We start from the raw sequence: 20,652 nt of genomic DNA on the forward strand, positions 1-20,652 counted from the left end.
GTCTGTATACCTAACGAGTTGACGCCTAAGTTCGCTTCAACGTTAGAGAGTCCTCCTGGTATTTTGATAAACGTTAATGGCCTTTAAAGCCATATTTCCTATAAGAAACCCGCCCGTAAAACCCTACTCCAAGGTTGAGGGGCAAAATACAGGAAAAAGAAAAAAAAATTCCTCTTCTTTTATCCTCCCATGGCTGTTTTCACAGTAAACAGCCATGTCTGCACTCCTTCTCTCCCCTCCCTTTCATTAAACCCTAACCCTAACCCCAACCGTAACCGCAATCCAAAAGCTACTGTCTCTGGATTAAACCCTAACCCTAACCTTAGAGCCACTGTCTGTAATGGTGTGTCCACCTCAAAAGTCAACCTCTCAAGCAACAATGCTTTTGACCCTTTCAAATGGGCGAAGCAAAAATCCTCTACTGTCTCTGCATCAAACCCTAACCCTAATCTTAGAGCCACCGTCTCTAATGGTGTCTCCACCTCAAAAGTCAACCTCTCAAGCAACAATGCTTTCGACCCTTTCAAATGGGCGAAGCAAAAATCCTCTATTATTGGAAAAATTCTAGGAATTTCAGCAGCTGCAGGCCTTGTTTGCCACATCTTTGCTTGTCGTCTCTCTTCTTATGGTGGCAATGGAGGTGGAGGTGGTGGTGGAAATGGTGGAGGTGGTGGGGATTCCGGCGGTTTTGGCAGGTTTTGGTCAGAATTACTTTCTCCAGTGGCCGTGGCCAAAGAGGAAGAAAACCAAGAATGGGACCCTCATGGCTTGCCTGCAAATATACTTGTGCAGATTAACAAACTCAGTGGATTTAAGAAATACAAAACCTCTGAGATTTTGTTCTTCGATAAGAAAAGAGGTTCAGTTGTGGGAACAGAAGACTCCTTCTTTGAAATGGTTTCGCTGAAACCTGGTGGAATTTACACCAAAGCACATTTACAAAAGGAGCTGGAAACCCTAGCTACTTGTGGGATGTTTGAGAAGGTTGATCTTGAGGCGAAGACGAAGCCTGATGGTACAATTGCGGTTAACATTTCTTTCGCAGAGAGCACATGGCAATCAGCCGATGCTTTTAAGTGTATAAATGTGGGGTTATTGCCTCAGTCAAAGCCAGTTGATATGGACCCTGACATGACTGATAGAGAAAAGTTCGAGTATATCAAGCGCCAAGAAGCAGAATACAGGTTTTTGATTTTTTGCTATTCATGGTTTTGGCCTTTTAGTTTTTTTATAACAAGATTGGTTTTTTTATGAATTCTACAGTAACTTCAATTGATTAGGACTTATACTTCAATTCTTTTGCATTCGTAATTTGGTTGAGTAATTTTTTTGAGCAAGTAGGAAGCTATTTCATGAAGATCCACTGTAAGCGAAATTTGGAGTAACTCAAATGGTCTTTCATTTGTAGTTGATTAGGTTCCTAGGAAGTTCAATATAAAGTGGTTCCACTATAGGGTTTGTGAATTAATGCAAAGCTTCACCTGCTTTTCATAACTCAAAACGTATTATTTTGTAGATGGAAATACAAACTATTCCGTTTGTAGTAAAAGTTTGTATTTTACTGCATGGTTGTTTGGCAGATGTACTTTTGTATGCTTTTTTATGTTGTTTTGTATGTTTAAATGAAAATTTTGTATGTTAATAAAGTAATTATGAAAACCATGAGAAACATGGTATCAAAAGCAAGAAAAGTACTATGTAAATGCATGTGGGTCAAAATTCATGTTACTCAAGAATGGTGTAGCTGCTATTCTAAATAATGCATGTAAATGGAAACATGTGCATTATTCACGAAATTATGGCCACTAATGTTGACAGTATCTTGCATATTATTGCTTTGATGTCTATTTATTCACTCTTATAAGATTTTGGTTTAACCATTTATGTGGAATTAGTAAGCAGTCAAACCCATTAAATGAGATAGTTATCAAAGAATAAAAACAGCTAATCAGAAAACTGAACTAGCACAACTGCAGGAAGAGAATGGAAAGGTCAAGACCATGTCTGCTTCCAATTCGTGTACAGAAGGAAGTTTTGGCAATGCTAAGGGAGCAGGGTAAAGTGAGTGCGAGGCTTCTCCAGAAAATCCGAGACCGAGTTCAAAAATGGTACCATGATGAGGGTTACGCATGTGCCCAGGTTGTGAATTTTGGCAACTTGAATACAAGAGAAGTGGTGTGTGAGGTTGTGGAGGGCGATATCACTCAACTTGTTGTTCAGTTCCAGGATAAACTCGGAAATGTCTGTGAGGGGAATACTGAATTGCCAATTATTAGGAGAGAATTGCCCAAGCAGGTTAGGTCTCTCTCTCTCTCTCTCTCTCTCTCTCTCTCTCTCTCTCTCAAAAATAAAAAAAGCAATAATACACACAGTGGATATGGACTAGAACTCCCAAATTGTGACATTTCTAATTGGATGCTCTTTGATTATATGGTTTGCAATGCCTGACTTTTGTTACAGTGTCATATTTGGAAAATCAGGGTACGTTAGCTTGGGATCTAAGTGTTTGTTAATAAACACAGTTGGCTATATGTAGGTCGAAAATTAGGTGCTAGAAAGAACCTCATGACTGTAGAAACTAGAAACTAAGATCTGATTCTCTTTGGAATATCATATGTGAAACATTGGATTTTATAACTTTGCATAAGCTTTTCTCTTTTTATGTTTCCATTCCCGTACATTTTGCAACTCTGTCGCCCTTTACTGGTTTATTCGCACCTTATTGGTGAATGGCAATTTATTGCTCATAGAGAAAATAATGCATTAATAATTCTCATGTTGGAATTTCTACATCTTTGATGATAGACACTTGGTGAAATTATAAATCTTTGTGTGCTACAGTAATTTATGTTGAACTATATGTTCAAATTCTTTGTTTTTAGATAAACCAGCTCAAATGGTAGTTGCCATCAATATTCTTGTGTAGTTGTTCATTAGTTTTTGTCCGAGAAAAACCTTGTCATGGGAGTCTGTCACTCAAATCTTTAATAGACTGCGTACCTACCACATAATTTATGATCTACTTTTATTGTACCCAGTTGAGCCGCTTATGCGTTTAAACTATTAGGTGGATCATATTCTCCTTTTGCACTGCACTGAAGATGTTTTAAGAAAACAGCTTTTGGGTGTGGATCATCTTCTTCTTAGATCAATTCAATATACTCTCTATTTTTATTAATATCTAGCATAGAACCACTTTTTTTTAAAATTCTAGTGGTTGATCTGCTCAGCTTCGACAAGGACATGTCTTCAACATAGAGGCTGGGAAACAAGCTCTTAGGAACATAAACTCTTTGGCCCTTTTTTCCAATATTGAGGTAAACCCTCGACCTGATGAGAAGAATGAGGGTGGGATTATTGTTGAGATAAAGCTCAAAGAACTTGAACAGAAAACTGCTGAAGTTAGCACAGAATGGAGTATTGTGCCTGGTCGTCAAGGACGTCCGACCTTGGTAAGCCTAACTTTTGTTTACTCTATGCTAACCATAAGTGGAGCTGACAATTTCTCTGATGTTGATTTATTGCTTTGCTATCAGATTTGGGAGGTAGTTGTGAAAAGCCATGAGATTAGTGTACATAGAATTTTCTTGTTGGGTGGATATTTCAGAGTTCTGGATTTATTTTTTTTGTTAGTTGGTATTTTTAATATGGGTTTCACAATCTGATACTCCTTTTTCAGGCTTCAATTCAACCAGGTGGAACTGTCTCATTTGAGCATCGAAACATAAAAGGGTTGAACAGATCTTTACTTGGATCTGTGACTTCCAACAACCTGCTTAACCCTCAGGTAGAATTACTGTGATCTAAATTGTTTCTCCGTAAACTCATTTTTTAGTTATTATGTGCACTTTTAGGTCTGCTTAATGCCAACCATGGGTTATAGCATATCAGTGTTTTTAGCAACTGTTTATATATATATATATATATATATATATATATATATATATATATATATATATATATATATATATATATATATATATATATAGTGGTTTAAAAATTGTCGAGTCAGCACGGACTCAGGCGATTCGACACAGGAATCGGTCGCCTCGTGTCGATTCTAACTCAAAACAGGAAACTGCCCGTGTTTAGAAAGGAACCGGGCGAATCAGGCGATTTTGACGTCACGAAACAAATTATGACGCCACAGAACGGGCGAGTCGGACGATGACGGATTATGACGCGGCCGTGTTGCCACGTGTGCCTCTATCAGCCTCATGCTTGATCGTGCTTTTTGCACACGCGATAAATCATGGTATCGAGGAGGGTTTTATGGACCTCAAACTTCTTTTGTTTTTTCAATATGGGATTTGAGCATGGTACTTGGGCTTGAAAAGGTAATACAATTTATCTTTTTATTATAAAAGATAAGACAACAAGTGGGGTTGTGGTTTAGTCGGTTATCACGTCTGTCTCCCTCTAAAGAGGTTCCTAGTTTGAACCCTAAGCATCACCAACTTTTTATTTTTTGTCCAAAAAAAAAAATAAAAGTTATCTTGACAACAAAATAAAAGTTATGACAAAAAAATAAAAGTTATCATGACAAAAAAATATAAGTTATGACAAAAAAATAAAAGTTATCTTAACAAAAAAATAATTTTTTGTCAAAAAAAAATTAAAGTTATCTTGACAAAAAAATAAAAGTAACCATGGCAAAAAAAACAAAAGTTATGACAAAAACATAAAAGTTACCTTGACGAATAAATAAAAGTTACCTGGGTAGCACCGTCTTCTTATTTTTCTTGTCAATAAGAGGGGGGGCGTGCACCCGGCATTAAATTACATGATAAAAAAAAGAAATAAAATTATTAAAAACAATAATTGGGTGATAGGGCCCACCACACCTATCTTTGTATTTTGAGGGGTTGTGAACTCTAGACAAATTAAAAACACTAAGATGTACACACGTTCCAAATTTCAGATCATTCCGATTAGTAAAAAAACAAAAAATGAAAATTGAAACACTACCGGACAACTATGACCGTGTGATGAAGTTTGGATGGTGATGAGGGTAGGCGAAATCGCTGCTCATTTTTTCCTATAGCCGTTTTGTAGTATATTCCTATATATATATATATATATATATATATATATATATATATATACCCTTGATCTCAGCCGTCAAATCTAAGTATATGGCTTGCATCACAATGTCACAAGCTGGCTCTTTGTCAGATCCTGTCAAGATCTAATGTAGCAGCTCATAATGTTTTATTTTTATTCTATAAGTTATTTTGAAACCAAATTTCGGGCATATCTGATAGGGGCGCACATGATAAAAATAAAAATAAAAATAAAAATATTTCTAATAATAAATTACCAGAATACCCCCAAAAATATCAGGGGCATTGTGGTCATTTATTTTTATGGGAAATTTTTTTTTTTTTTCCAGGTTCACCCTAATTTTATGATGGGATGTCCAAAATTTCATCCAAAAATGTTTTGTAGAGATAAAATGAAAGATAAAATGAAGTTTGGTGTGACATTGTGGCATGAACATTTCTAGCCATCGATTGAGATCAAACGCCTAAGAAGTGGTTACATATGACTTATATCTTGTTGGGGTCACACAGAAAGCTTTCCCTATATATATATACCTTGGGATCTTATTGACATCATTATTATGGGTTCTACTGAGATACATAGTGCTGGTGCAACTGAAATTCCTAAATTTTAACTTGACTTCCCTTCATTATTCGTGAATTCTAAATTTAAAGAAAATGACAACCATGTGTGGCCAATATGTTGTTCTTTATTTTTTTTGTTTTCTTTTTTTTTTTTTTTTTTGCGGGAGGGGGGGAACATGTTGCAAATCATTTGTTCACTATTTTTTATGTGAATATTTGAGAAATTTCCAAAATTCCTTGTGCTGCAGAGCCTACCATTTGATTAGTTATAAAATTGCAAAAGGATTGTGCAAAATTATATTGTATAATGTTGAATTTGCAATGTGTTGCATGTTCTTGAAGGCAGCATGTGCCAGGTTTTGTTAGTGTCATGGTGGGGCATTTCATCATGCTTCTTCATTTGACAAAATAGGATCTGGAACTAGAATCTTTTATTTCGGCAATGATTGCCTTTCAGAAATTTAGTAAGTTAGTGTGTTCCATTTCAATACCCTTCGAGAACTTGTATATAATTGTCTGGATTATGGTGTGCACCATACTCTTTTTCCCTCATTTCAGTCAGGAACTTAATTCTTCAGCAAAGCTATAGATGAGGATTTACTTGTAATACTTCTGGAATTTATTTACATCGAGTTTTGCTTGGCTTCAGAGTATCTTTATTTTCTTATTTAACTTGGTTTTGCTGTTAGGATGATCTTTCCTTCAAGTTCGAATATGTGCATCCTTATGTAGATGGAGTCTACAATCCTAGGAACCGAACATTTCGTGCAAGCGTCTTCAACAGTCGCAAACTGAGTCCAGTTTTTACAGGTGGGCCTGGCATGGAAGAAGTTCCTCCTATCTGGGTTGATCGAAGTGGCTTCAAAGCGAACATTATGGAGGTTAGCCACCAGTGTCATTCCTATTAGATGTTAAAACTTTACCTCTGTAGGGGACTGCTGGTTCAAACTTGTAAAATTTAGGTCTGGGATTTCAAATATATTATTTCCTTCTTTGATCAAATGAAGAAAGAAGGAAGTGTTCTCTCCTCCAACAATGGAACTAAGAACTCGAGAAGACTAGGCAATTCCTAGGCACATAATTTGCTTGTACTGAAAACAAAGTAAAGAAAAAAAAAAGAAACAAAAAAAAAGAAGAAAATAAAAAGATGGTAAGAAATGGGGACACAGAGAGAGTTTTTGGAGGGAAAGATATAGAGAGAGAGAGAGACCATCTTTCTGTAGGGAGAAAAAGACTTTGCTCTGTTGTTGGGGCCCCCTGGGGGGGTGCGCCGAGAGAGAGAGCTCCATGTGTGTGTGTGAGTCAGAATGAGATTGTGTGTGTGTGAGGGAGTGAGGGCGAGAGAGAAAGAGAGAGAGAGGGGAGAGAGGGACCTCCATGTGTGTTGGCTACTTTCCAATTGTCACTAATTGATTCTCATTTAAATTTCAGAATTTCACTCGACAGAGCAAGTTCACATATGGGCTTGTCCTGGAAGAAATCACAACACGTGATGAAACAAGTAGCATCTGCACTAATGGTGCCCGTGCTTTGCCAAGTGGTGGGTTGAGCATGGATGGACCCCCAACAACATTGAGTGGCACGGGCGTTGATCGTATGGCCTTTGTGCAAGCGAACATCACACGTGACAATACCAAATTTGTGAATGGAGCAATAGTTGGCGAGAGGAATGTATTTCAGGTAAATATGATCTTCTCTAATTTTGTTTTAGCCCAACAATAAGAAAAATACTCTTTTGAGGTTGCTGCAAATTTTTGGTTTTGAATCTAAGATGTAATGGGCTTTTGGGAATAATTACTTGCAGTAGAATTATGATTTGAAGTATTCTGTTGTCTAAAGAGAGAAAACCTTAGTCCATTTGGACCGTGTTCTGATGAATAGATTGATGACGATAAAAGTGGGACCCACCATTGGGGGCCTTTGCCCATTATGGCAGGTCCATCTTTTTCTCATCAGTCATCACTGTTGTAATTTCATGGGAAAATCATGACCCTATGAATTTCATTCTTCCATTGTCCATTGGACTATATTCAGTATACTTTACCATTTTGTATGTTTCCGGCTTTAAACCCTACAATGTAATAGAAATTTGTTCAGTTCATGACTGCAGTTTTGAAATTTCATATACTAATTTGTTCCTGCAAGTATTTTTGCAGTTAGACCAAGGTCTTGGGATTGGCACTAATTTCCCATTTTTCAATCGCCACCAATTATCTATGACCCGCTTCATTCAGTTGAAGTCCGTGCAAGAAGGGGCAGGAAAGCCGCCACCTCCTGTCCTGGTCCTCCATGGTCACTATGGTGGCTGCGTGGGAGATCTTCCAAGTTATGATGCTTTCACCTTAGGTGGCCCCTATTCGGTGAGAGGTTACAACATGGGTGAACTGGGAGCTTGCCGTAACATTCTTGAGGTAATGATTGACAAACCGTTCTAGTTCTGTGTTTATGTTCTTTCGTTTTAATATGCTTTAGCAATGTTTGGATTGAGTTTTGGAGTTGGTTGTGTCAACCCTCCATTCCAATCGCATAGTCATTGAGCAGTCACCTAACCAAACAAGCCATAGTGGTTTCACTTAATAGTTTAGGTGTCATCGACTATTGATCCAGGATTTTTTTGATTCCCAGGGAATGTTTCATGAATGTAATTTGTGCTGAATTTTGGTATGAATTTACAGCTAAAATTGGCCATTGTTGATAGAAATTCTACCCATTTAATGTCAGGCTAAAAGATTTGGATAAAAAATATGGTAACCCATAAATTATACGGTTTCTGATTTGCTTTCTCCCACAAAAAAGGAACGTTTCACCCCAGCTTAAAATACACTAAAACAAGATCTAGAGAACTTCCATAAAAATGCACTAATTCGATTTTACCTACACAATGACGAGCTAAACACTTCTGAAAGAACACCAATTTGTGCTTTCATACCCAAAAAATTGATCCAAATAGGACAATAATTTGAGCATGCATTCCCAAAAAATTGATCCACATAGTATGCTAATGTATTGATATTTTTGCTGTTACAGCTTGCAGCAGAGTTGCGTATACCCATAAGGAACACACACGTGTATGCGTTTGCAGAGCATGGAAACGATTTGGGGAGCTCCAAAGAAGTTAAAGGGAACCCAACTGAGTTTTTCAGGAGAGCAGGGAGTGGATCATCTTATGGAGCAGGTGTAAAGTTGGGTCTTGTGAGAGCTGAGTATGCTGTTGACCATAATTCAGGCACAGGCGCGATTTTCTTCAGATTCGGAGAGAGATTCTAAGGACATAGGTTTCATCAGTTGGGGTTTTGTTCCGTAAATTATTTTTCACCTTGAATTTATGTTTTTGGTTGTTAGGTTTTCTTTTTTCTCGAGTCTTGATGCTGCGGATGAGGAAGGAGCTGTCCTATTGTGTTGAGTTATTCGTGGGGTATCTTCAATTCTTATGATACCCAAATTCCATTTTGGACGGCAAAACGAGTGAGGATATTTATAGGATTTGAGCCCATAACTGACATTATGGAAGCCTTGAGTACTCCACACTTTGGCTCTCTCACTCTCTCGAGTAGCTCTTCAAGCAGGAATTTGCAGCAACAAATCTCGTTCTCAAGTATAGTTGTGTTACTATGAGAGAGAGAGAGAGAGAGAGAGAGAGTATGCTTTTGGCTTGAAACTACTGGGCTTTGAAAATTTAAGGATGAGGTATGCCACTTCTAAGAGGATATTTGTTTTTGAGATGAGGGTCTATAACATTCTTTTTTCTTTTCTTCTAGGGTATTTTCTAGTGTTTTGAAAGCCGGTAATTCCTGATTGCCGATTTGGATGGGGAATCGGCGAGGGAATCGGCGAGCTATGCAACTTTTATGAGGATATTTGTTTTTGAGGTGAGGGTCTATCACATTTTTTTCGTCTTCCCCTTTTTCTCTCGTTTTTTCTTCTAAGCTATTTTCTAGTGTTTTGAAAGCCGATTGTTCCTGATTTGGATTGTCGATTTGGATGGGTCACTTCAAAATTTACGTAATCCATTTCACACATTTTTTCTATTTAATTTTTTACCTCAAAATCTGGCGATGGTACTAAATTCACTGCATGAACAACTTACAAAAGAAAAAACTGAAAAATCGAACGCATCTAAATGTGGATCTGATATCCACCGGAAATGATAACAGATATTAACCGTAAATGATAACAGATATTAACCGAGCATGTATATTATGTTCCTTTGGGAGCATAGTTTACTACTCTTGCAGTTAAAAGATGGGGGAATTTTTTCAATCTGCAGTTAAAAGACGGGTTTGTTAGGGTACTCTTATGCATGGAAATGTTTTTTAATATACTCAATATTTTTGGATATTTTTCATCATTGTTTTGTAATACAAAATTTTCGAGTGAAGGTATTTTTTGTAATTAGGAGGTAGAATAGATATTTCTATTTCTATAAGAAAATAATGCATTCTATTAGTATTCAAGAGCAGTTAATATTTTATATAGGTGATGTCATATCTGATGTGGATGATGTTATTATCTACTATAGCTATTAAATAATTTTTTTTCTATTAAAAATTTGTATTTTATATTTGATTAATTACTCTCTTTTTTTGGTAATTCAATAGGAAAAACATGCCTCTACTCATTTTTTCAATAAATTAAGGAGTTACATTTTAAAGGTGTTAATTGGAGGTGCTTGTGGCAATTAATGCTTTATATGGGTGATGTTTTACCTCATATAGATGATGTTATTTTTTGTTAATAAATGATTTTTTTATCTAATTTATCATTGATTAATTATTTAAAATACCTATAGAGAAAAAATTACTATATAATAGGATAAAGGTAAAAAATATCTCAAAAAATAAAGTGCATTAAAAAAATACTCTATGAGTGAAAATACCATAATAACACTTATTCTTCTTTTTTTTCCCTATTTATTCTACAAGGGTGTTCGCCATCATTGAGGATGTGTACAAAATATAGGATTAAACAAATACACTTTGAATTAAATAAATCTAATATAAAGCTTTCCTATTTATTAGTATGCGTGTCCACCAGAGCTTTTGTCCATATGTGGATTCGGTAATTACAAAGTTTCAATTTATTGAGGATTGCACACTATAATATCATTTATTTTTATTACAAAGAAGTCACAATTATTTCCAACCATTAACTATGAAAGCTTAAAGTGTACCACAAAGTTTGAGAACAGCCTAATCAATGCACATCCTTAGTTCGCCAATTTCTAGCCAAAAATGATGGAGGACATCAAGGATAAATAGTCTTGTTATTTACTTTTCCATAGAAAACAAAAATTGTTGCCATCATAAAGTACAATCCTTATTTTCATGTTAAAAGAGAACTCTTGCATAACCAATGTAACACATGACAAAACCTCCAGAAACCCAAATTCTAGAAAGGACAATCTATCAAATTACACCTACGATTTGAACTACTTAACATCTTACCAATTCGTTTGATCAAATTTCAAATAGCACATCAAATGACACAGGGTTCTGAAATTTATCAAATTACCATAATAGCTGAAATGTTAAATAATTCAACTTTTAAGTATAATCTGATAAATTTCCCATGAAACAAGTATTCAACATCAAAGGAGAAAAGCTCAACCTCAAAACGCCCAAGTAATTATATTTACCAAACAAAATTTTCACAAACATTTTGATCTTTGTCAAGAATCCTTGAGAAAATATAGTATGAGACTAATATTTTCAATACCCGCCCTAACCAAGCCTACAACTTGGTAGATAGGGCTGGCAATGGGTGGGACGGCTCGGCCCTAAAAAGTAGGGCCTAGGCCACAAACTGCGGCCAAGGGCGAGGCTAGGGCTAGTGCCGGCTTAGTTTGGCCTGGCCCGGCCATGCTTTTTTCTTGCTTCTTTTTTTTATTTTTCTGCATTTATTTTTGACCTGGCTCGGCCCCAGGCCCGGCCCGTTGCCACCCATATTGAGAGATAATAGTTACATGGGGCAATAGATATAAAACTGAAGTAATTTCAGTGTGGCTCCGCCACTGTTGTTGAGGGGACACACTCAAAAAAAAAAAAACTGAAGTAACGAAGATATGTAAATTGAATCAATGTGCCTTTCCCATCTTTTCTTCTATTCAATCTATTTGACGACAAGAAAGGACATCTAAATTCTTGGGACTATTAGTAAATCATTTTTTCTTTGAAATGTAGAAAATCTCATGAATATTACAAAGAATATGCTGAAGTGGTCACAACTACTCAAGGTTTCTACTTTAGAAGGATACCATTATCATCAGGGGTAAAATGAGGATAAACAATAGTAACATAGTAAAAAAGTTAATACAGACATAGCTGAGCCAATCTGTAATAGAACAAGAATAATGATCCTTGAAAGAACCCTGGCTGCATCTCGTGCAATCCTTTCAGCTTCCTATATGAATAATCCACAAAAAGCCTGCACTAGCAATGGTCAGATTGCATTATTCATTGCCTCAATTTTCAAGCTTGATTAATGCTTCATTTTGGAAGGGCTTAGAATCCATTTTTTCACCACACAGGTTACAAAGTGTTAGTGGCCAACGCCACACTTTTCACCCACACCCTTTCCCATTGGTGCAGTCATGGAAAACACCGAAATAAGCAGCGTTTTGTATTCTATTTGGAAGGAGGGCCCGACCCCTTTCCGTATTGTATGGAATGCAATTGAAAGCTGCCAACTAAGCCATTATCTTCCTTAACCTATCTCTCTCCCAAACAAAGTCCAAAAGGAACTGAATTTACATGAATCTTAACCGGGGAAAGATAAATCATATCGTTCGATCCAGGCCACCATTTCCTATAGCCCAAGCTCCTTTTTCAGCTGTCTCAGAGTAGCCTCAATCTCATCAATGCTATCTTCTACACTGGTCTCCCTTCTAGCCTGGTTCTGTGCATCTTCCTTTGTTTGTGAACCTGGTTTCTCATTCGATTTCACCTCATCATCCCTATCTGGATTCCCAGCGTTGATATTCTCATCTGTAATGTTGAGTTCTTTCTCTAGAAACTCCACAAACTCTTCACCGATCTCCTGTGGACCATAAATCAAGGACTTTCAAGCAATATGTCTAACTAAATGAACTGGCTAAATCTACCCCAGTAAGAACTATCTCTACTTGGATAAAATAAACTATTAACACCTTTTCAAAGTAGGACTATGTGAAGTAATATTTAATGTACCTGAATAACTTTGAAGCATCCTTGTGAATGTGATTTTCTGTATTACATTGACTAAAAAGAAAACAGAAAACTGAGAGAGAACTGTGAGAGTTTGGTGTCCCAGAAATTGATCATAATGCTTCAATTGTGTTTTCTACAGATGTTTGCATTCCAGGGCCCCAATAGCTCAGACATGATTTAAGCCTTGATGGCAGCAAATGGACTTTTGTTATGCATTGGATAGCTGGAATCCATACTAAGAGGTGATTTCCCCACAACTACTGGTCAACTGAGAATATGTGTGTGTGTGAGTGAGAGAGAAGAGAGAGAGATTCACCTAAAGGGGAAAGCTGAAATGCATACTGAGGCGGTTACACAGATCCACTTATAGGGTCAAACAACCAACATGGGGTTTATAAGGATTTGTCAGAAGCCATAGTTATCTCACTCCAGTATCACGTCAATTTGGGGTAGTTATCTCACTCCAGTATCATGTAAATTTGGGGACAGAGAAAGACATTTCTCAATTGAAAACAGTGATATTAAGCAGATGTAACACTACCAAAAGAAACCCTACTAGAGTAGAATAAACTTGCTAGAGTAGAAATCTTCAAAGCCACAAGCAAATGTCGCGATGAAAAGGCACATCACAGGACAACATATTGGTAAATCAATACATCATTTAAAAAGAGCAATGGAAGATTACCAATTGTAGGTAGTTTCACAAATATAAAAGAAGAAGAAGCAGCAAGATCCACAACCAATTGCACAACAGAGAAAAACAATAGTACCAGAAAGTAAATATGTAGTTAGCAAATACCATTGCAGCGACAAAAGCAATAGCATCATCACCATTATGCTAAACAAAGCAGAGAAAAATGCAAGCAGCACTAAAGAATGTACAAATGACAACAAATAGTTAGATGAATTATTTACAAGTAAGAAATTTGGAACTTTCTGTGCTAGATTATCATACTAACCGCTAATTCTTCCCACAAACTCTTTGGCTTTGCTTGTGAATAAACACTTGCTTCCCAATTGTTGAACTCCCCTTGCAGGTCCCGGAGGAAGTCCTCTGTAATATCAATAAATAAATTTCATATTATTCTAAGGCACATTAATCACAATTTGCAAACACAGAAATGCAATTTCAATTGCCATGGATTTTTCGCCACTCAAATAACATATCTACCTATCGTTATTTGTACATCTCTCAAAAAATTACCTGCAGCAAATACACTTTATGAGAACTTATATTTTCTATCATGACTAACATACTCCTCAATGAGTGTGGTTGCATTTTATCTCTGAAGGTTTACAGGATATAGTTAGGGTAGGTTCATATGCCTTCCGACTAGAACTTCAGAAACGGTGTTACCAAGTTATAATATATGAAATGGAAAGAGAGAATATATAGCAAAATAATCATGGTTGAAATGCCCGCCTTGACGCTCAATCACTTTAATTGTAGTTTTATGAAAATGGCTGATGCTCAATGACTTCAATAGTAGTTTTGTGAAAATGGCTGTCCAATTTGTATCTGAGCACCATTTTTTCTTATGTTCATTTCACCTTGATGAAGGTTAAACATTCTGATATAAACCTTAAGAAAAGATGTCTCTTTCCCACAAAGCCACGCATGAGCACACACACGCACTCAAGCATGCGAGAACACACACAGGCACACGCACACACACATGCACGAGCATGCACACGCACACGCACTCAAGCATGCGAGAATACACACAAGCACACGCACGCACACATGCACACGCACATACACACGCACACGCACACGCACCTGCACATGCACACGCACACACGAGTGCACACACACACACGAATGCACGCACACACCCACACACACACACACGAGTGCATGCAGACATCCACACACCACCCCCCCAACACACACACACACGAGTGCATGCACACATCCACACACCACCACCCCAACACACACACACACAAATGCAAGAACATCAGTACTAGTCTGACTAAATATCGACATGTATGCATCAGCCATTTGTCAAAACTATATGAATTTAGCTTTTGACAAAAAGGAATGGGCATTTCAAACCTTTTTCATGTACATATATAAGGTTTTGGAGGGATATGGAGTCAAACCAAATCCATAAAACTCTTCCTCATCTTGAGTAGTTCTTTTCCTTCCACTTCTCCAATTTGAATAATCTGAATTCCCATTTCCAAAACCATACTTGAGACGAGATTCCGAATCTAACAAGGTATTATATGCATGCTTGATTCGCATGAACTTTTCTTTGGCATTCGCCTAGTAAATGGAAGACAAAGATTAGAAGTAAAACATAATCAAAGAGCTTAATCATGAAGTAAAATAGTTTGAAATTTATGTATCAGTCACAAGATACCATGCATGGAGTTGTGAATTTCAGTGTACGCTAAAACATTAACCCCCAATGATATTTATGTGAAATGTAAAGTTAAGCTAACACAAAGATTTCTAACTAAGTAACCTGTACTTTTTTTTTCCAGGATCAGACTTCAAAACAAAAATAATGCCTTCACAGCATTGAATAAGGATATTCCTTAGGAACATCAAACAGCGACAAAATATCAACAAGGAATTGCTTCTCAAGGATGATGGTAAAGTACTAAGTTGGCATGCACCCAAAAAGTTCCAAGAATGAAAATAATGTCTTGCTTCACTAAATAGAGACCGATTCTTGCGTGGAACTCAAGGTAGGATCTAACTACTCAAATCGTTCAAGAACACCAATAAATAAGGGAATAAAAAAAGTAAAGAAAAGAAAGCACAATCAAAGATGGTAAGAGGAGTAGCAGCCTATGGAAAATGCATTCATAGCTGCTCCTAAAGCTCAGAAACTAAGCTAAGATTTTGGAAAGAACAAGACATAAGAAATGGGAAGACAAGTGAATCCCCTCAAAGTAAGAATACAGGTTAACTGGTTTCCTAAAGCATAACCTGCAGCTAGGTGGTGCCTTTCACATCTAAACAGAAATAGAGACCAGAACTCTTCATCCAGAATTTCAAAATTCATACTGATTAATGAAAATTAATCTTTCAAATAACACTAAATTCAAAGAAAATTTGAAAAAGAGATGGAAGCCATCAGATATGGGAAAAGTGAAAACAAGTGACCCTTATTTATGGACTTCAAGTCTTGGGTGTGTAGAAGTTGGAAGAAAATATAAAGCCTTTTCTGACCTTTTCATTGTGAGATCAGTCCTCTTTACGGAAATGAACAATGAAAATTATGCATATCTTGTGACTAAAATAACAGGAGATTCAAAACAAAATGCCAAAAAAAATGAAGAAAACGATCTAACTGTGAAATCCAGGTCTTATCATAAGACAGTGAACCATCTCCGAGAAAATGTCAAGTAGGAAAAAAGAAAACATGTTTAATGTCTTACAATTTCAATCAAATGCTTATCAGAACCTGTACTTGCTTCACATTTTTCATGCATGTGGATCTGCTATTGACTACTGCTTCTGGCACATATATGAGAGAGGAGGAAGAATGAAGTAGGACAAAGCAATGTCCGAAACTACTCAAATTCTATGATTATAACCTAATAAACCACACTTAAACAAAACCCCAACAGTTTCCCCTATTAGATAAATTTGGAATGTAATTCATAAGAAAAAATTCCTCAAAATGGAAATCCTCGAGGGTTTTTTAGGTTTAGGACCCTAATAGAAGCATGTCGACAAAAAATGGTAAATTACATACAAAAGGAAAATTGCTGGAAAATAGTCGCTTTGGATAGTGTCACGCCTTCTCTAAAGGCAAGAAGCATTTGGAGTCTTCAAAAGGCCAGACTAAAGAAGGTTTGGAGTAGACGGGCTAATAACTTCAGTAATATACTAACACCGCAGGTGATCCAGCCAGCCAAGAAGACCTTATGACATTCATATTTGTAGCAATGAATTTCAATATTAGCAATAAAGGTAAAAGCAGATGGTCCTTCTATTGACATGGAAGATCCAAAAAAAATGATAAATGGATATAATACCTTATAAAAAAGAAGAATTAGAAATCATAGTGTTGTCCCATGCCTTACAATACCGTATTTAGCATTTGTGTGCATCTTTAACTGCCTTATCAGCGCAATAAGTCATCATCCTCATCATAGCCTTTTTCCTAATTATTTGGAGTCGGCTACACTAATCTTAATCCGTCCCCTGCTCTATTAAATGCCATACCCTTAGTGAGGCCATAAGACCCCATATCTTTTCTGATTACTTCTAAACATGTCGTTTTTACCCCTTGCCTTTTGCAATCCTTCCAGTTGAACTAACTCACACCTCCTACAAGTGTTGTACTGGGTCGGCACCACACATGCCCAGCCCACCGAAGTCTATTCTCTCTCATCTTATTGCTGATTGGTGTCACACCTAAATTTTCCCGAATGGATTCATTTCGAATTCTATCTCTTCTTGTCTTGCCACTCATCCATCTCAACATCCTCATCTCTGCTACACTCATTCTATGGGTATACTATTTTTTGTCTGCCCAACATTCTGCCCCATAGAGCAAAGCTAGTCTCACAACTGTCCTATAGAACTTACCCTTCAACTTTGTTGGTCAGTGCAATAAGTAACACCAGAAAACCAGACGGATCTCTAATGGATTTGACTGAGTGATCAAGTGCTCATGCTTACATCATTAAAGATGAATTCCAAATCTCTACATTTTCCAATTGAATTTAGTACAAAAAACCATTTCTCAAAATCCTCAATTCTCTACATTTCTCAATTCATTATAGTTGTACACAGTACTTGTCAAAATTCAACATCCTAATAAGTAATCAAAATCTAATAAAGAAATCAGGCTTGGGCTTGTCTGTTTAAGGTGTTGACGATTGCAAAACGACGTTCCAAGTCCGAATCCTATAGCTTAACTTCCTGACAAGAACCAAGGTCTAGTAAAGCAGCGTGAGTACTTAGTAGTCCCTCCCTCAAAAAGCACCAATCCATTGAGGAATATTGATACAAGAATCAGCCATCTTATGCTCTGATGTTTCCCATCAAATTCCATTAATTGTCTAGGAAGAAAAACAAGCTGTCCAGGAAAAGCATATAAAATTAATACAAATTGACACTATCTCCAAGTTTCATAATATACATACCATAATGCAGAGTAACATTCAGAAGAACTTCTTAAACTATTCAAATTTGACCAATTCTCAAAAAAAAATTGAATTCAATGACTCGAGTTGTCATATTCAACCAGGAATACTAGTTTTGTTTTTTACTTTTTTTCTCAAATTGGGATTAAAAAGATTAATCGGTATCACAAGAATTTAATCCCCATTATGTAAAAGCTAATTTTAAAAGCCGTTAGTCATCTCAGCCCTCCAATAATACCCAAAACAACAGATTGACCAAATTTTCAGCTGTTAAAAAAGGAATCTTAAAATGGAAATAAAAAATTCAAAGGTTCAATTAGAAAACCCATCAATATTGCTCAACTAGTAACCGGAAGGCAAAAAGGAAAAATACTTCTGAACTCATAATTTAAATTGAGAGAATTATAGAACATATTAGGGGAATATGGCAAATGGTTACCTCTTTATTCACATCAGGATGGTACTTGAGCGCAAGTTTTCGATAAGCTTTCTTGATTTCTTGTGGAGTTGCAGAAGGGGAAACACCCAATACATCATAAGGGGTTTCTCTAGGGTTTGCCTTGACAATCCAATGCAGTTTCTTCTTCTTCTTCCTCATACAACAACTCACAAAGCTTTTGGGGAAGTGGGTTTTGAGGGAAGAAGATCTGAGCTCACTCTCATGGCGCTTACTGCCACATGGTGTCCATAAAGAGGCTGGAATAACAGAGGTAAAGGGTAGAGATGGAGAGAGAAGAAGAAGATGGGTGGAGCTAAAATTGCAGTTTCCATGCATGTTCAGCACCACCATTTAACTGCCTTATCCTTCATAATTTGCAGTTTTATTTACAAGCAATCGATCTTCTGAATTTCTACTAATAAAAAATGCGTTGAGCCTCTTGGATCTAGCGAGTGGGTCTATTCCAACTGTACTAATAACCTTATCAGACAAGGTGCGCTTGTTATGACGAAAACCTCTGAAATGGTTTAAAAATCTATTTGTATATTTATATATAAAAAAATTGGGAAAAGTTTATATGCAGCCTAGGCTCTAAACAATCAATTTAGATTCTACCTCAAAAATTTCAATAGAAGAGGTTGCTTGGATGCCCAAATATCATCAAATTCATCATCTCGACATCAAGATGTAATTGAATACGAAAACCATATGAATTATTCTCTCCTTAATTCTCAGCATATCATAACCAATCCCATCAAAAGTGTGACGATTTCATTCCATCTAGTTTTCCCATGGCAACTAGCCCCTAAAAATATTCCAGATGATCACTCCTTTATTCAACAGGTTGGATAAACACAATTGTTGAAATATTCCTAATAAGACACTGGCACATGCATCATAATACCCATAACACTAAAAGCCCACTGCCACAACTGAAAAGCAATAGGACAATGCAAAAAAAGATACTGACATTCACAATCACTTTACTTCTAATTCTCAAATTATCTACCGTTAAAATCTTATTCTGAGATAAGATCCAAACAAACATTTGCACTTTATGAGCAATCCTCCATTTCCATATCGTGTTAAGCTTATGTAAAGAACATCGCACTCTATCATTGAAAAATAGATGATATGTTGATTTTACTAAAAACACTTCGTTGGAAAGTTCCCAAATAATTTCGTCTCTCACCTCACCAGACACATAGACCTCTTCTCGTCTTTGGATCAACTCTGTAAATTTTGAGATAAGCACGTCTGAAATTATGTTGTAGGCAAATTGCAAGTTCCAACATCCTCCACTATCACTGCGATTATAAAGACGCTGAGCCTCACATCTCTCATAAAGATCTTGATACATAACCTTCAACAAACCATCTCCCAGCCATCTAGACGACCAAAAAGCAACCAAATCTCCATCACCAACCACCCATCTCATATTTCTCGACACTATTTTTTTATTAGTATATATATACCTTTCCAAGTTTGAGATTGGAACCTGTCACCTCTTCCTCTTCCAATAAAACCACTGTTGTCCAAACCATATTTAGCCACAAGAAGCTCCTTCCATAACTGATTCTCATCTCCCAAGGTTCTCCACCACCATTTAGCTAGTGAAGCTTGATTAACGTATTTAACTTTTTTAGTACCCAAACCCCCCTCTGACTTTAGGATGCAAACTTTTTCTCAGCTCACTAAATGACACTTTCTTCCTCCATCCAAAGAACCCCATATAAACTCTCTAATAAGTTTTTTTATCTTTTTAACCACAGGTTAAGGCATGTGCAACAGAGACCTCAAGAAAACAGGCATATTGACTATGGAAGACTTGATCAAGTGATTCTACCTCTCGGTGAAAATAACTTAGTTTTCCAAAGATCAAGCTTCACATGAATTGGTAAATCATAGGGCATTTCGATGCTAAAAATATTGGACCACTCAAGAAAACATCAAACTTCCTCATACTAATCTTTTTTTATGCATGAATTGGTATAATGTTGTTCGATGTTGGTTTGAGTTGTTCACCATTTCCATAATCGGACCCCTTATTCCTTTTTTATCCCCTTAATCACTATCTCGCCCCTTTTTAGTCTTATATGGGCACACCAAAAAAAACAAAACAAAACAAAAACAAACACAATAAAAAAGACGAATAGATAAAATATAAATACAAAGGAGCTAGTAGCCAGTGAAACCGGGATTTAGTATGCCATAACCATGGCTACCATTGGTATATGATAGCAGTTCAATATTAGAGATATTGAACTGCTTTAATTTTTTTATTTTT

The 20,652-nt window shown here is 36.6% G+C and overlaps 2 protein-coding genes across 6 annotated transcripts; one reads left to right on the forward strand and one right to left on the reverse strand.

Annotated features, from left to right (window-relative positions):
* Positions 1 to 130: 130 nt before the first annotated feature.
* On the forward strand, positions 131 to 9,347 carry TOC75-III (translocon at the outer envelope membrane of chloroplasts 75-III). Its single transcript, XM_006846234.4, has 8 exons — positions 131 to 1,184; positions 1,977 to 2,295; positions 3,231 to 3,452; positions 3,680 to 3,787; positions 6,317 to 6,508; positions 7,059 to 7,307; positions 7,784 to 8,038; positions 8,655 to 9,347. Exons 1-8 carry the CDS (start codon positions 190 to 192, stop codon positions 8,892 to 8,894), a joined length of 2,580 nt encoding a protein of 859 aa, XP_006846297.1. The 5' UTR covers positions 131 to 189; the 3' UTR covers positions 8,895 to 9,347.
* Positions 9,348 to 11,776: 2,429 nt separating this feature from the next.
* LOC18436211 (Chaperone DnaJ-domain superfamily protein) lies at positions 11,777 to 19,676 on the reverse strand. 5 transcript variants are annotated; one of them, XM_011625827.3, is made up of 5 exons: positions 18,366 to 19,646; positions 14,918 to 15,083; positions 13,983 to 14,015; positions 13,771 to 13,865; positions 11,777 to 12,662 (listed from the first exon to the last, which is right to left on the reverse strand). In XM_011625827.3, exons 1-5 carry the CDS (start codon positions 18,714 to 18,716, stop codon positions 12,432 to 12,434), a joined length of 876 nt encoding a protein of 291 aa, XP_011624129.1. In that variant the 5' UTR covers positions 18,717 to 19,646; the 3' UTR covers positions 11,777 to 12,431. The 5 variants fall into 5 exon arrangements, with proteins under 5 accessions (XP_011624129.1, XP_088701790.1, XP_088701792.1 ...); XM_088845664.1 differs by lacking the exon at positions 18,366 to 19,646 and adding an exon at positions 16,811 to 16,896; XM_088845666.1 differs by lacking the exon at positions 13,983 to 14,015 and having other exon boundaries at positions 14,871 to 15,083; positions 18,366 to 19,676.
* Positions 19,677 to 20,652: the final 976 nt, after the last annotated feature.

The sequence above is a fragment of the Amborella trichopoda genome, chromosome 8, assembly GCF_054954075.1.
Source record: "Amborella trichopoda isolate Santa Cruz 75 chromosome 8, AtrichopodaSantaCruz75HAP2 v2.0, whole genome shotgun sequence".
In the NCBI taxonomy this organism is placed as follows: Eukaryota; Viridiplantae; Streptophyta; class Magnoliopsida; order Amborellales; family Amborellaceae; genus Amborella; species Amborella trichopoda.